Raw genomic sequence first — 16,213 nt, 5'->3', positions numbered from 1 at the left:
CCCCTGTTTATCAGATCCAACATCATAATTCCTGTCTTTGTAATTGCAATCAACTGATCAGGCTGTAGGAGTCGCAATTTGTCCTTCTGCAAGCAGGTGTGATCAAGAACCTCAGTGAACTGCCGGATATGAGGCAATCGACACATTTCTGTCTAAATTTAACAGGAACTTCAGCTTCAGTTTCAACTTAATTATCACCAAAGCAGTTGTGATAAAGAACTGATGCTGTTTCATTTTCTGGAATTAAAATAGAATGTACGGAACTTGTTCAACGTCTTAACACTGGGTTCCAAATGTACCTTTGCTACTCTGTGAAATTCACATATTGCCAAAATAGCTCCTTCAGGCAGACGTTTAAAAGGCGCTATTTTCAATGCTTTTCAAAATAAGAACACAGTGAGAAGCATTAAAGATCTTGCTGTAAAACAGTTCATACAACGTTAGCTTTCAAGTAGGTCAGCTAAAAAAAATCAAGTCCACATTTTTTACATGCTGCTATGCAACTTATATCCTGGAAGACTGTCAGCCATAAAAAGTGGTACATACCAGGATTTGATGTGTACTGCATTGCAATCATTAGCATTGAAGATGCGGAAAGATTGACATGAGCCGGTACTCCTTCCCTTCTGGAAGAGCCCACTTCAAAAGAAACAACAACAACAAAATCAGCATCTAGCAACACAAATCTCTCAATTAACATCATAAACGTTTAATCCAAATATATGATTATAACCTTCTGGCTTATGTTGCACCATGTACAGGATATTCCTAGGGAGCTCATTCTATGACTTTATTCCAAAAGTCTCTGTTTTCTGCATCTCATTTTATTTATTTATTTATTTATTTAACTTAAAACTTTTCTAGACTGTCCCATTACTTAAATCTTGGGATGGTTTAACAATACAAAATATAAAAAATAAAACACAGCGTCCACTCACTCACTGCATAGCAATTTATCATAGCATAGTCTACTTCTGACATGAATCACAGCCAAAGATTTCTAGTCTGAACACCAATCCTCACTGTAACAATCTGTTCAAGTCAAGAATCTTCAAGGCTGCAAGGATCCCCAACATTTTTGAACTGGAAGCCCTATTTAGAATTTTGAGAAAGCATCGTGGGAATTCACACAAAATGGCTCCTCAGGTGAGCAGGATTGCCCATGCATAAAATGGCTACCATAGTGGGCACAGCTAGTTACAAAAACTCACTTTCCAGAAGGATATCTTTTGATATTAACTGAAAATAACTTGTCCAAGGACCTAAGACAAGATACAAATGACATTTCACCCCCAAAACACAAAGCTGTCCTTTGGAGCCCAAATGAAGATGGTTCGGGGTAGCACAGCATTGTCCCAGTTCAGAAAAAAAAATCAAGAAATAGAATAAAAATCTGGAGATGGTCACCAAAAGATGTGTCCACAGTCACATTAGTTCATAATTCTTCAGACCAGCCATAGCTGCTTGGCTGGAGATACATCAGAACCATGGGCCTCTTCCATATTTCCGAGCATCATTCTTCATGTTCTCATCCTTTTCTTCCTTAGCAAGCCACATGGCTCACTAGCAGGACTGGCCCTTCCATAAGCCACAGTGTGCCATGTGGCTCAGGTGACGCGGCAGCAGTTGTTCCTTCACCTGCTGACTGTAGGGCAGCCTGTGGCAGATGCTTGTATCACACGCCGTCGCCAACAGCTGCTACTGCTGCAGCCTGCTGGTCCACTAGCCCCTGCTGAAGCACCCCACTAACTTTTGCCAGGCCAGAAAATGCTGCTTAATATTAAATTATATCTGGCACAGCAAGAAAGCTGCTGGCAATGCCCTTAGGGGTTTTTCAAGGCACCTGCCCCATGCCTCACACCGAAGAAAATGTCCTTGTCCGGCATTATGGACAAGATGGCCTGGGAGAAGCCTCTCCACCACTCCCTCCTCGCTGAAGTGGTACAGAATATAGTCTTAATGTTGAAACCATTACACTTTCCAGTTTACATCTTAACAGCTTAAACTTTAAACAATATTTGGAACCAAAGTTCTCGGAGGCTTCAGAGAAAATAAACCTGTTGAGTTCCCCAGAGCACTGAGGGGCATGATGGCTCCAGAAATCTTGGGATTCCCGGCAGCAGCAGAAACATTTGAAAAGAGCAGGTGGTGGGGAGAGAGAAGGAAGCAGAAAGTAGCGCAAACTAGGTCGCAGCAGATCCACCTTATATAAGTCATGTTTTGTGCTGGCTCTGTTTGCAGACATTCCATCAATGGGACATGTAATATTGCATTGTATAGATGTACATTTTCAGAGGAAGAGCATCACCAAGACTTACACAGAAGAGGCAGTAGAACTGAAGCAATATTGGGTCTCATTCTTTTCCACCAGGCAAAATTGCTCACTTTTATGAACAACCAGAAATAGTTTCTTTTCAGCCACTGTATATTGCAAGCATTTTGATGATAGAATTGTAGGATGCAGACTAGGGTGTGAGAGAGAGAACCAGCAGGAATTGGAAAAGAGTTTGAGACAGAGAATGTATATATTTTGAGCAAGACTGGCTTAGCTTGGGCCTTCTACAGTGTTCCGTAGGAGTATTTTTTATTTTTATATATATATATATATATATATATATATATATATATATATATATATCAACATTCTGCTTACGTTAAGAAAAAGCCAGTTATTTCTATTTTAAAAAATAAGAGTGAATTCTCATGTTTCTCCATGAGAATACTGAATCTGAAATTTAGATTAGCTTCTTTAAGACCGTCATTAGGTGCTCTGGAAAGAAACACTGAAAATATCTGTGCTAGGAAACTGCTATCAGCAATATTGGCTGCATTCAGATAATCTTCCAAAACATGGTTCAGAGGGCCAGAAACAATTTGTGGATTCATAAGCTGCTCCCTCTCAGTGCTCTCCTCTCATGTGTAGCTCCACTTTCAGTTTCAGTTTAGCACTAACCATCATTTGGTATGTTGTCTGGAATGTAAGCAGTGGTTAATGCTTGCTTTCCAAATCAGAACTAGAAATACATGGCTTAGCGTTACAAGAATGAGCCACAGAAAGCTACAGACTTGAGCAAAGCCCCATCTCTTCTTCCGACACAGTCATGAGGAGATCATAAGCTTTTGTTTTCAGTTAAGATTAACTTCAGTTTACCATGTCATTTGTTCTTAACTATGCTTAGTTGAAACTAGCCAGCTTCACAAAATTTAGTTGTTTGAGTTCACACATTCCAATAAGCTTGTTTGAGTTCACACATTCCAATAAACTGTAGTTAATCTGAAATGGATGCAAAAGCTTCCAAACTCCTCTTCACAGACATGCTGGAAGCGAGAATATGTGTAATGCTAGGCCATGGTTTAATATGTCTAAATGAGGTGATAGCAATACCTTAGGTGTTCTGATACAGGAAGACAGTTCTTAGAATTAACACACACATATGCACATAGTTGGAAAAAGAGGATCAGAAATGCTTTTACACAAATGTCCAAAGTGCTCTGAAAACTGGACACTTCTTCTAGCTGAAGACGCTAGACTTCTCCTAGCTGAAATTGTGACACATTTCAATACTTAAAAGTTTGCTAAGGCAACAAGAGACCCAACAGACCAACTTGCCCCAGCCTCTTGTCCTTTAATTTTTTGGATCACAACTTCCAGCATTCCAAATAATTGGCTATGTTAGCAGGGGCTGCTGGTAGTTGAAGTCCAAAACAGCTGTAGCACAGGTTCATTGGTAGCGAAAAACAACAGATAGAGCAAAATTAAGTCATTTTTTGACAATCTCCAAGGCTCATTTTCACATTTAAATATGATAATAGGCACATTTTGAACACCACAAGAAAGCTAAAAGGCTGATATTTTCAACCTTTCAAAATTCAGGACCCTCTAATGAAGTTGTGCTATCAATTTCCCCAGCTAAACGGCATAGGATTGTGTAAGCAGAAAGATGGCAAGAAGGGCCTGCAACCAATTCAGTTTCCATGCCAGGGAATGACTTTAGGACCTTCCTTATCCAAAACCTGCCTTCTGCCACTGGGCCTAGGATGAATCCATGCCACTAGTGGTTGCTTGATCCTCCCAGAGGAGACCATGGAAAATAGATTTCACCTCCGAATCAGGGCTCAGAATTAGAACTGTGCAAGAAAAGATTTCACAGGGAGAACTGAGCTGCCACTGCTTATTCACATTTCTGGGGAATTGGTTCCATAAACACACAACACTATCTGTGAGACTATTCTTTCAGAGCTACAGGAGCTACAGTGGTTTCTATGAAGCTGTAGCCATAGAAAGCAGTTCTACAAACACGAGGGGCTCAGCAGATGAAGCAGAGCCTGTCATTCTAACAGGGATGAAAGAGAAAACCATTTCAGTTCAATGTAATCAGGATTGATCCTGTTTGCACCTTCTGGACTGAACTAAGACTTGGTCACAGATAGAATCTGTGGTAGAAGTTCCTATGTTTCCAAGTTCGCATTAGGATTCAGAGACCAAAAAAAGGACACAAAAATACACATGAAAAACATATACTTTTGAAGTATCTGAAGAACGCAGACATTTTAAAGATACACTTGATGGATGTTTTTGGAAAAAGATGTACACAAATAAGCACAGATACATATCAGAACAAACTTCAAGGCAGAATTTGCAGAACTTTGGAAAGCCTGAGTTTTGTTAGTATGCGTGTCCCTACATTCTCATTATGAATAATTCAGCTTTTTAAGTGACATTATATTATCCTATATATGATTGTGTATTCAGTGGAATAAAACACAGTAGAAACTGCTTGCAATGCATTCTGCTTAATGCAGTCTGCTTATGAACATAAAAACTGCAATCACATACATACTTTCCTGGGAGTAAGCCCCACTGACCTCAATGGGATTTGCTTTTGGCTATACATGCTTAGGGCTGCATGATGAAATTCAAAAAAATACATACTGTCAGTGGTATATGATACTGAATGTAGATACACTCAGGGAAAGCATCAAAAGCAACATCAACAGTAAAAGAAAAAATAGAAAAGTATTTAAAAGTCAACTGGGCAGAGAAGGAAAAACATTTTTCCAATCACTGTTTACATGTGCTCAAGCTTCCTAGTGTTTTGCAAGAATTATTCTATAAATAAGATAAAATATGTATTTAAAGTATTTTAATCCAACTGCTATGCTAAGAAAAATGGAACATAAATGAAAACTGTAAGAACCAGGCTATTCCATAAATAGGAGAAAGCAGAACATGACATCAGATTAAAAACAAATTAGTGATATCAAAAGCGGAACAGGCTTCATTCAAACCACTATTGCACTTGAAATTCAAATACACATTTTAAGTTAAGCTTTAGTGAGAAGGCTGTTCGAGGATGGGGTGCCACCACTGAGAAGGTCACTGAGTACAGCTCCTATAAACTGATCTCCCATTGCCAAATCAGCCCAAAGGGGAGTCTTCTGTGCAGATCTTAAAACAGGCAAGCTGGCCCAGAGAGAGACATCACTTGAACTATTTGGATTTAAAGCAAACACCGGCCCCTTAAACTGGGCTTGGAAGCAAACAAGTTGTCAGTGTAGCTTCTTATGGATGGATTTAAGTGTAGAAAGGGGACTGATCCCAGAGTAAGGGCCAGCCCTACCATGAGATAGATGGAGGCAGCCGCCTCAGGGAGCAGATGCTGTGGCTGGGAGCAGCGTGGAGGCGTTGGAGTCAGAATGCTGGTGGTAATAAATTCTGAACCCAGAATAGCAGTCCCCATGGCATAACCCCGCAAAAGCAAGCAAAGCTGCAGGCAACTATCTTTATCCATATCAGCAGGCTGGCTAGTTTCTTCTCTTCCAAAACAGGTCTTGCCCATTGAGGACCAAGCCGCCCCCACATACTTCATACCGCAACAGGGAACAATCTATATTGGTGCTTAGGAAATTCACTTAATTTTTTTTATTTTAATAACTAAAATTTAGAAAGAAGAGAGAGAAAAGAAAGGAAAAAAATAAGACTACACATAGAAGTTACAAAGAAACACCAAGGGTTCTTGAGCACATGTTACCTAGAATATCAATATTCAAGGAAAATTGCTGTAAGTCAACAATTATTATCCTTTCTACACAATCACTTTTTTGGACTTGATTAAAATTCATAGTAGATTCTTCTAATCTCATACAGTTTTCTCATATCTTCTAATCCATTGGACCTATATTTTTCTGTCATTATTATTAAAAGAGAGGTTGTGTATAATATAATTTCCACATATCATTTTCTTTGGCTGGTTGTCTTTCTGCATAGTTAGCTAGTCTTACATAATCAACTGACTTATTATTCCAGACAGAAAATTCATTTTCATCCAGGTGCTGAAAGCCAGTGTAGCAGAGCGGCTGGCCTGTGGGCTTGGATCCAGGAGATCTGGGTTCTAGTTCCAATTCAGCCACAAAGCTCCCTGGCTCAATCCCTAATTCACAGCCTAACCTCCCTCACAGGGCTGAGGTGAGGATAAGATTGAGAGGAAGAGGAGAGTCATGGACTTTGCCTTGAATCCCTTGAAGCAAAATAGGCAGGGTAGAAATATAACAAATAAATTCTGTAGGGACTGCAGGTAAAGTCAGAGAGAAAAGAGAGAAGCGGATGGGAAAGGTGGATGTGGGGGAGAAGGTACATGTGCCATCCCAGAAAATTGGAAGACAACCAAGTGCCAGGACTGTGTTCCTGCAAGCTCTGACTCCGGTGCAACTCTGGTTGGAGGGCACAACCGTGTGTGCGTCAGGCAGCCTGCCCTGCACAAAGCTAGCCTGCTGCCCCCTGGAGCAGTCAAGCAACCTGCCCCATCGCCAGCCTGGATGAAGATGAATCTCCCAGTCTATCTGGCTTTTGGGCATAGGATGGAGGAAGGTGCCATTCTACACCTTTGTCAAAGCAGCAAAATCTCTTGTTCCAGCCTGAAGTATGCAGAAAAATTGGTTTTCTGTTGCTATCCTCACACTGGGGAAAGGAGTTAGACGTTCTCCTGTTGGGCTGGTGGACACACTGAAAGATTTGAGACATTGGGCTGCCTTGACAAGGGCCCAGCCACGCCTACCCTTGGCACTAGCCCTTGTGTCAGCAGAGGTGTCCGTGGCCATGCACATCACGCCGAGACTCCACAGAGACTGCACAGCAGTGGCAAGTCAGCCAGACCGCGAGGTGCAGGAGAGTCTCAAGCGGGAGCTTCTGACACTTGTGGATCTCCTGCAGCGGGACGCTCACAGCACAGCTATCCCTCGCCTGGGCTCTGGGCAAGATGACGTCTCACTTTTCCCAAACCGCTATCCCTAGACCTTGGCTTAGAAAGCAAATTCTGCTTTCCTAAAATGGATTTTTTCAGCTTTGTATCTGAGAGGGATATTGAAATCAGATTTGAGCTGTGGGGGAAGATCGCAACTTAAGGAAACAAAATCAGTACTCCATTGTCTTATGTCAATCAGAAGAAACCTTTGGGTTTTTTCCACAGGCTGATTTATTGTGTTTTCACGTCCCCATAGGAAATTCCAAAAATAACCTCAATCAAAACAGAGGATTCTGCCATTCTCTTTCAGAAGTGTAACCAGAATTTACTTACATATAGCCATGGGCAAGAACGAGGTGCTCAAGTACTCTATAATATCTTTATGCAGAAATGGTGGAAAGGTGGCTAACGTGGAGATCATTGTATATGGCAGAGTGCTCAAGATGTCATCGTTGAGAAAAGGGAGCAAACACGTGGTTGTGTAAAAAATCGACTGCCCAAGATCTGTCAAAGGCACAAAAACAAACGACATGAATGCTTGGTTAAATGAAAGAAGGCATCCTACATATTATGGGCCAGATTCAGTTGCAGTGAGAGTAGATCCCCTGAAAACCATGGAAATTCAGTAAAGTGCATCTTGCTTAAGTCCCACTGATTTCAATGGGCCTGGTTTCAGTATGATTCAATCTGGATCTAACCCTATCTTCTTAGGAGGCCTATTTAAGCTAGGTCAGTGGTTGCCAAAGACATCTTTTCTCCGGCAGGGAAGAAATCTTGGAAGGGAAGATGGTGAGGGAAGCCTCATCAGAATACGTTGCAGAAGCAGTTGCAAGAGAACGCTGAACCTGAGTGTATTGCTAAATGGGACTGAGACATGCCTGAGTCTCATGAAGTCCAGCCATCATGGCTGAGCCCTTGGGCTCCCTTGGGCTGTCTCTGGCAGCAGCTGCTGAGGGGGGCCGTATGCACAAGTCAGGAATTTGAGGAAAATGCCAAGATAGTGGGCAGGTGTCTGTCCCTGCTGCTGGCCAAGAACTTCTTAACATAACCTGTCTTGGAAATGCAATATGGTGAAAGAGTTAACTGGAAAGGAACAAGGTCATCATTAGGGTGGGTGGTGAACTGCAGGCCAAATATGGCCCATATGGAATTCCAATCCAGTATGCCAAGTTTCCCAAAATGTCCCCACACACACACCCTGATTACTTGCTGACTTCCCAATTCTTGCACACTTTTCCACATTCTAAAAATTTGAAATTCCTAAGATTTAATCACTGGGAGCAAGATCTTCAAAGATAAGAATGTCTGGATTTTTTGCGGGGGGGGGGGTCCCTCTCTGCTCTTGCCTTTGTGCCCACCCACCATTGCAGTGTGGCCCCTGACAGCTTCCCAGAAATTGGTCCCTGAGCTGAAAGAGGTTCACATCCCCTGCACTGATAGAAGCAGCCTGGTAGTGAGAAGCGCTTCTATCCTCTTCAGAAGCAATCTAAGAACCCGTCTTAGGACCACGTCTTCAGACACCAGTGGAGAGCAGATGCTTGGCATGCAACAGCCAAAGTTTATTCCCACTGGGGTCTACTGGTTTCAAAGCTGAGCTTCCTGAGGCTTTTTATTGTGGGCTGGACTGCATCCACATTGGACAACCAACTTCATTTACCATTCACTCTCCCTGAACGTTCAGAATGTGGACCACAATGTGACCCTGGTAATTCCAAAAGACCTCTGCCTGCACAGAATAGAGCAGCTGCGTTGATTACGGCAATGACTGCGGTCTGATCACAAATGGAAGAACAGGGACCTGCATCTTCGGGATGGCCAGCCACAAAGTATAATATTTACAGAGGAAAAATCAGCTCTTGAGCACTTATGTCAATCACACAATGACCTGACGAAAACATTAAAACATTAAAAAAATTCACTCATGCAAAGTGACTTTGCTACATTTAATAATTTTTAATATTCATTTTGCAGTATGCACGTCTTTATCTGCAGTTTGAACCTTCCAACTTCATCTCCCAGTCTAACGCTTGTCAAAAATGGCATCTGTAGAAATGGTGACTGCTCAATGCCTTTCTTTTTCCATACTTCATGTGATGACACCAAAAGCTATTTGAGTTGAAAGTGTAGAGCGGGATAACAGAATGCTGGACTTGGCACAGAATCCTGTGCTCAGATCTCAGCTCAGTCATAAAACTGTCACAGGCAAATCCACTCAAGCAAAAGAGAACACAACCATAGATATCGAAAACACAACACAGAGCTGCCGCTGGTCCATTTAGGTGAATGTTGCCCACTCAGGGTGGGCCTCCTGCTGTCTCCCAGATGTTTTCGCATGTAACTCCCAGAATCCCTGCTGGCTGGGCCTTATGGCAGCTGCAGGTCTCCCACCTCTGCTCTACTTGGATTTGCCATTTCCTCTTGCAGGTGCCAGAAAGGGGTCTTTCCCAGCATCCTGGAGATACTGAGCCTTGAACTTGGGACCTCCTGCATGCAAGGTGTGGCAGAGAACTCTGAGCTAGGTGGGAGCAGGGAAGATTGCAGCTAAGGGAACCCAGGAGTTTGACTGCTGACAGCAAGACCACCTATTCCCAGTTTTCTGCCTTTTCTCTGACCCTTTGCCTTTATAGTCCTTTTTCCACCGCTTCCCTAGCTCTGAAGCCACTAAGCGAGGAAGCTCCATGCAAATAAACTAGAAATAAGACCAGGTTGTATCTCCCCATTGAAGCTGAAACACACTGGCATTTGCAGCAGAAGGGTGTCCAGAACTTCTAAAGCATGGGTTGCTTGTGATACATGCTGATTACTGAATCACTGCAATTTCAAGGGAGACTTGCCTGTGTGAATGGGCCATCATGGACACTAGGGAGAAATCCTATTACTTTAGGCCACATACTCCTTTGTGGTGCCAGTTCAGACGTTCACAGCTGCAAGACACTCAGATGAATCAACTGATGGGGAGGTGGACGTATGTACATGAACCCCCATGGGGCTGGCAGAAAGAAAGGAGGCGGCAAATGATGGCAAGCCCCTGACCCCACAACATGGCTGAACCTGTGGACCATATCAGGTAGGCAATGAACAGGCATCTACCCCTAATTCACTTGGGAAGAGGTGCTGACCTGCCCTCAGTTACACACATTTCCATTTAAATTAAGAGATAACATTGCAAGATGAATGGTCCTGGATCCTTCCAATTTGCAAAGTGCATAACATTTACACCCCTGTCATATTTGCATAGGCCTAATGGCAATATAATAAGTACATATGCAGAGTATCTTCAGGATATAACATTCTGTTCCATGGCCATTAAAGCACGTGTTCTTCAGATTCACATAAGCCTAGCTGTTCACAGAGATACAGTGCCCTGGGGTCAAGAATGCAAAAGGCTGACTTACCATGTTGGCCATGTTGCAGCAAAGGAACTAGATCCAGCAGAGTCACCAATGTCACGTATAGTCCTTGATAGTCCAAAGATGGGTAGTCTGATAACTGAGCATCACGACTTTGCTGGCCGCGTTCAGTGGGAGCATCTCGCAGGACGCTGTAAAGGAGGGAGCGAGTAACAGTAGGGTTGATGGAACTGACCTGTGGTCTTAGAGATGGGGTGAGTGGGAATGGCACAGGAAAAAGACACATGGTCATGGGCACTGTCAAATTGGAGGCATCTTGATTCTCCTTCTTCCCTGTGCGGGACAAAATGCTGTTGGGGGGACAAAGAAAAAAAAGAGACAACAAAGACACAAAGAACAGCACATTACATTGAAATGACACTATAAAACAAATAATAAAACTCCAGATACACTCCACATGAGATGCAATCTCTACCAATACTAATGTGGCTTGCAAAAACTAGCAACCATTCCTTTCCACGCTTGGGAAAAATACAGTTCAAAATTGCTACTTGTGGGAAAATTTCCTTTGCATCTCATGTGTTATCTGGTTCATAAGGAGCAAAAATATAAAAATGCATGTTTCAGTGACACACCCATGTTTCACAGTTCCACAGAATTGGATGCAATTTGCCATGGAAGTGGGAGGAAAAGCACAAAGCAGGACCATCAAATCATCTGAAATTTTGATCTTTTCAAAAAAGAACCATATTGGGAAAACATTTTAAACATCGTTATTGGGAAAACCAAAGAGGAAATACTTGCAAAAAATAGGTGTGGCACTTGCAGAAACATGTTTTAGCAAAGAATAAACATGTGCATTTGTTAAGGGCACCTTAAAAATCACATGTTTATTGCATCAAAATAATGTCTGTATGTATTACATGATACTGTTTCATGACATTTTGTCAGTATCATCTGAGATAATGAGATTTCAACAGGCACATGGATTTAGAAATAATATAATATTTCTAAAATGTTAGCTAAACTACATTTGGAAAAGCTTTAAAATAATATATAGTCAATGGGCTGCAGCATGTTTGTGAGCTAATGAGAATGGTTGTGTGTGTTGCTTTTAATTTGGGGGAAGGAAACATCTTATTTTACATATACAAAATGCTCTCTTGTTGCATGGCCGCTTTGGAAAAGCTAAGGGCTAAGCAAGCATTACCCACTATGTAACTGCATATCAGACAGGGTCTTATTCAGCATTAAAGCAATTTACAGTGATTACTGAACAAACTTACTACAGTTTAAAGGAGAAATAATTTATAGCAATTAAAGGGTTTATTGAGAATCAAAAGGCCAAGATATTAAGCAGATTGCTATAACTTCTGAGTATCAGTGCAAGAAAATTATTCCAGTTTCTAACATGACTATTTAAAATTGCCATTAAAGGAACATCATTAAGGGGCATGATCCAGCCAAAGCATAGCACCTTTCCTGCCCATTGATTTTAATGGGAGAGGTGCAGCACAATCCTATGTATGTTTACTTAGAGAGAAGTCTCACTGTATTTAGTGGGTCTAATTCCCAGGTAAGTGCTCATAGGTTACAGCCTTGTATGTGACTCCTGCTAAAATCAGAAGATAGGAAAAGTGACTGGCTTTGTCTTGGTCATGTTTTTTGTTTAACTGATTAATGATGCCATTCTTAAACAGTATATTATGTTTACAATGCATTAAACTATATACCCATTGTTCTATGTGTGTATACGTGCACGCACGCACGTGTGTGAGCACACTTTGATGGGGCAAGGTTTGAGATAGTTCACCTGACGGTTCTTACATTTTCCCCATTTAATCTTCTACTGAAGGCAGAGCTCAACATGCTGATGACTTCTCACTGGGCAGAAGGTTGGGCCAAATCTGAGTAGTCTTTAAACACTGTTCTCATTACATTGACTTTGTGACTCGTTTTGCAAATGAATAAGCAAAGGACAACCAACTTAGGGGGATGTGCCTGGAGTAGAGGTAAGGACCATGTAGACCTCCAGCAGTTGGAGGACTGCAGCTCCTTGCAGCCCTCACCATTGGCTCTGCTGGCTGGGGCTGATGGGGAGCTGCAGTCCAGCAATATCTGAAGGGCCACATCTGGAGCATAAAGACATTCAGCAGGGCTGCAGGAAATGGGCACCTTTTGCCACCACCATCAGGAATTCTACTCCTGTCCCAAGACAGCACAAGCATTCTTCCCTGGTCAAGTAGGCAAAGGATTTCTTTCACTGTACACACAATGCAATCTTCCCCAGCCTGGTACTTGGTATTGGACTACAGTTCCTAGGAATCCTGACCATTGGCCATGCTGTCTGGGGATGATGGGATCTGATGTCCAGCACCAGGCTGGGGAAGGCTGAGATAATGGATACCACGTGCCCAATCCTGTAAGTCTCCATGAGACAAAAAACGCTCTGTAGCAGCAGGACCAAGCAGCTGGTAGTCAATATATGGCAGTCACTGCAGCTGCCTGTTAGGCTGCAGTTCTATACTCATTTACCTGGAGTCCCATTAAACGCAATGAGACTTACATCTGAATAGACACACATAGGCTTCTATAGTTAGACTCTCTGGTTTATTGTGCCTTATATAGTTTCCTCATTCCTTTTACTTTCAGTTACCCAGTCTCCAATTTGCCATTATATGGTATAGTTACAAAATTAAACCAACAAATCACCTACAGACCACTATTACAATCATGATCGTTCAAATTAACAGGAACAAAGGAAGCTGCCTTCTACTGAATCAGAGTGTTGAGAAAATCCAGATCCTGAGATGGAAAACCCTTAATAGCCCTGCATTTGCAATTAGCTTATCGAACTTAATGGGTGGATCATAGGTGGCCTCCCATTGCTTGATCTCATTCAATATAAAGAGGTCCTAATACCCCTCTAACAGCTCCCCAGCTGCCAAGTGCTTCTCCTCCCTCATTGGAGATTCCCTTGAAAACAAGGGCAGGCAACTCCCATCATTCCTCATCTCAATCAAGGTGCAGTCCAAGAACAACTGGAGGGCCACGAGTTGCCTCTCCTTGTTGCATGCCCATTAGCTTTAACACATGGTCCTTACAAAAACCATGGGCAGTGGGTGTCATCCTACAGAGCACGCTTAGAGAGTGCCCCAGAGGCCACTTGGAAAAACTCTCTGAGGCTGGAGACAGCGCTCCAGCCTTGGAAGGGGACGGGCATCCAACCCCACCATCTTGCTGGCAGCACCAAGAGAACCACCCTGACTGCCTCTCTGAGATCAGCACAGTGACCTCAGAGGAGGTGGAAAGGGCCATCTGGGAGGGAGGGGAGGAGACTGAAGAAGCCTGGATTTGAGGTGTCCTGAGCCTCTTTCATTCCCCCTCTGAAGTGGCTTCACTAGACAGATTGAAAAGTCTGCCGAGCAAAAAACATCAAACACACATTTTGGAGATGTGCTCCTCCCCCGCTCCTCTTCCTGCCCTGCCGGCTTCACTACTTTCCTGCTGCTTTGGAGACCTCCAAGCCATAAGGACTGTGTCCTTAGAAGAATGAATGCCTCCAGTTGTAAGATCCTTTCTATCTGGGAAAAAAGAAAGAGGAGGTGGAATCCAGATTCTACCATCACCTGTGGGAGCATCAATGCAAGAAGCGAAGCAACTTTGGATGACTCAGCCATCTCCTGCTAACTTTGCAACCTGTGAAACTGCTTCATCAGGTTGGGGACTCTTTGAGAATTCAGTGGGAGCTCTGAGGGTTATAGAGGGAGGCGGAAAGAAATCGCCTTCTGAGCTCAAGCCCTCTCCACCCCCATTTCCACCTGCAGGATCCCACTGCCAATTCAAAACCCAACCCTTTAAAGAAGACTGCATCCAATCCATTGCTTTCTTTGGGAAAAATGCTTTTCTCAATATGGAACCTTATGAAAGGTGAAGGACCCTCCAGAACAGTATTGGAGGGGGTCCTGGGACCTTCAGGGAAAATTGGCAAATGTTGCCTTCCATCAGCAGGAACTTCCACAACGTGGGATCAAAGCCACTGGAAACAGCACACAAGAGGTGATTCTATGTGACATAGTTCGTGGGGGGGGGGGGTCTACTATCACTAGCATCACCAGGTGAAAAAAGGACAGAGCTTCTGTACCTTGAGAGGTGACTTCCCTTAAAGCCTGCAGCTGCTGCTGCTAATATATTTAAGATATATGTGTAGCGACCGTAGCAGCTTAATTCCCTCTTTCCATGCATTCAACTGTCTCCACCTTCCCCAGCCTGGTGCCTTCCAGATGGCCTACAGCTCCCAGAATCCCCTAGCCCTTCATGTCAGTATAGCCCAACACATCTGTAGGACTCCAAGTTGGGGAAGGCAGTTCTAACCTGTCTCATTGCTTCTTTGCGCCTGGGCTCCCTGCAGGCACTGAACATGAAAAGCTCAACATGAGCATCCATGCTTCAGAGCTCTGTCTATTTCACAGCCTCCACTGCACTGCTGGGAAGCTCACTCCAAGAGATCATGTAACATTCAGCAACAGCCTCTGCTGCCGTGCTCAGAAAAGCTATTTAAATAACAAAAAACAAAATCCTGGAGCAGCTCAATTCTCTATGCAGAAGCTCCTTTGGGGCTCTCTGGACCCTATACCTGATTAGCACCTAATTGATACATCAGAAATATATTGATAAAAATATTTTAGTCTTTGTGGGACATTTGTAATATTTGCACTCTTTGTTCAGATTAGGGGGGGGAAACAAGCTGGAAATGAGCAATGCATGAAAATTAAATTCATGCTTAATGCAGAGAAATGTTTTGGCCCAAAGATAAAACTTAAGAGCTCAATGAATCAATGTGTTATGTACTGTGTATGGTGATATATATATAGTGAGATATATATATATATATATATATTTATGTGATGTTTTGTTGGTCAAAAAAATCAATGCAATTTCTTTACGTTTTCCCAACCTCCCAACTTGAAACCAGCACAGAATCAGAGCAGTTTCTTGCCAAATTTGTCATACCCTCAAGATCTCTGCAAATCAAAGGGTCAAGTTTCCTCCCTGGTGTGACTAAAAGGGTACCAACTAAGGTGTAAATCTAAACACAAACCAAATCAACTTGTCATAAAACCAGAAAAAATATATTGTCTCCAGAGGGGTTAATATACTTCAAATTTTCATTGAGTTTTGCCTTATGGGTTGGCTGTTGGGACAATCCTTTCTTTCAAAGTGCCACTTTATGTGTGAATTTATCTTTCTGCCTTTGCTTCAAGGTACAATCCTATGCAAGTTTAGACAGGAAAAAAGGCCTACAACTCTCAGCATGGCCCAGCCAGCATACCACAGCATAGCTGCCCAGGACTTGCCAGGAGTTGTAAACCTGCTTTTCTTTTGAAATTTTCATAGGATTCCACCCTTAGCTACAAAGAGAATCTATGATCCTATGATGTAGCAGGGTTCCAATTCCCATCAGCCCCAGCCAGCACAGCCAGGGGCCAGGTGTAGAGTCCAACAACATCTGTAAGGCTACACCTGCAAATTCTCCACCCCAGATCTGGGCCTTTTTAAAATAATCTCAATAATTCTATGGCCTGCAATTCCATGTGTGATTACTTGAAGGTAAGTCACATG

At 42.7% G+C, this 16,213-nt stretch overlaps 1 protein-coding gene across 3 annotated transcripts in view; it reads right to left on the bottom strand.

Moving 5' to 3' along the window:
* The window catches only part of UNC79 (unc-79 homolog, NALCN channel complex subunit), a 157,606-nt gene that overhangs the window by 130,506 nt on the left and 10,887 nt on the right, over positions 1-16,213 (bottom strand). For 2 of the 3 annotated variants that reach the window (XM_044436415.1, XM_044436416.1), the window contains exons 3-5: positions 10,637-10,941; positions 7,575-7,745; positions 547-639 (exon numbers count right to left, since the gene is read on the bottom strand). In XM_044436415.1, coding sequence (XP_044292350.1) covers positions 547-639; positions 7,575-7,745; positions 10,637-10,941 — 569 coding nt within the window. Of the gene's footprint in view, positions 1-546; positions 640-7,574; positions 7,746-10,636; positions 10,942-16,213 lie in introns of those variants that run through there. The other variant, XM_044436417.1, reaches the window with a different exon arrangement.

The sequence above is a fragment of the Varanus komodoensis genome, unplaced genomic scaffold (assembly GCF_004798865.1).
Source record: "Varanus komodoensis strain SLA01 unplaced genomic scaffold, ASM479886v1 scaffold3, whole genome shotgun sequence".
Taxonomy (NCBI): Eukaryota; Metazoa; Chordata; class Lepidosauria; order Squamata; family Varanidae; genus Varanus; species Varanus komodoensis.
The sequence above is the reverse complement of the archived record's forward strand: the minus strand, read 5'-3'. Positions and strand labels throughout refer to the sequence as shown.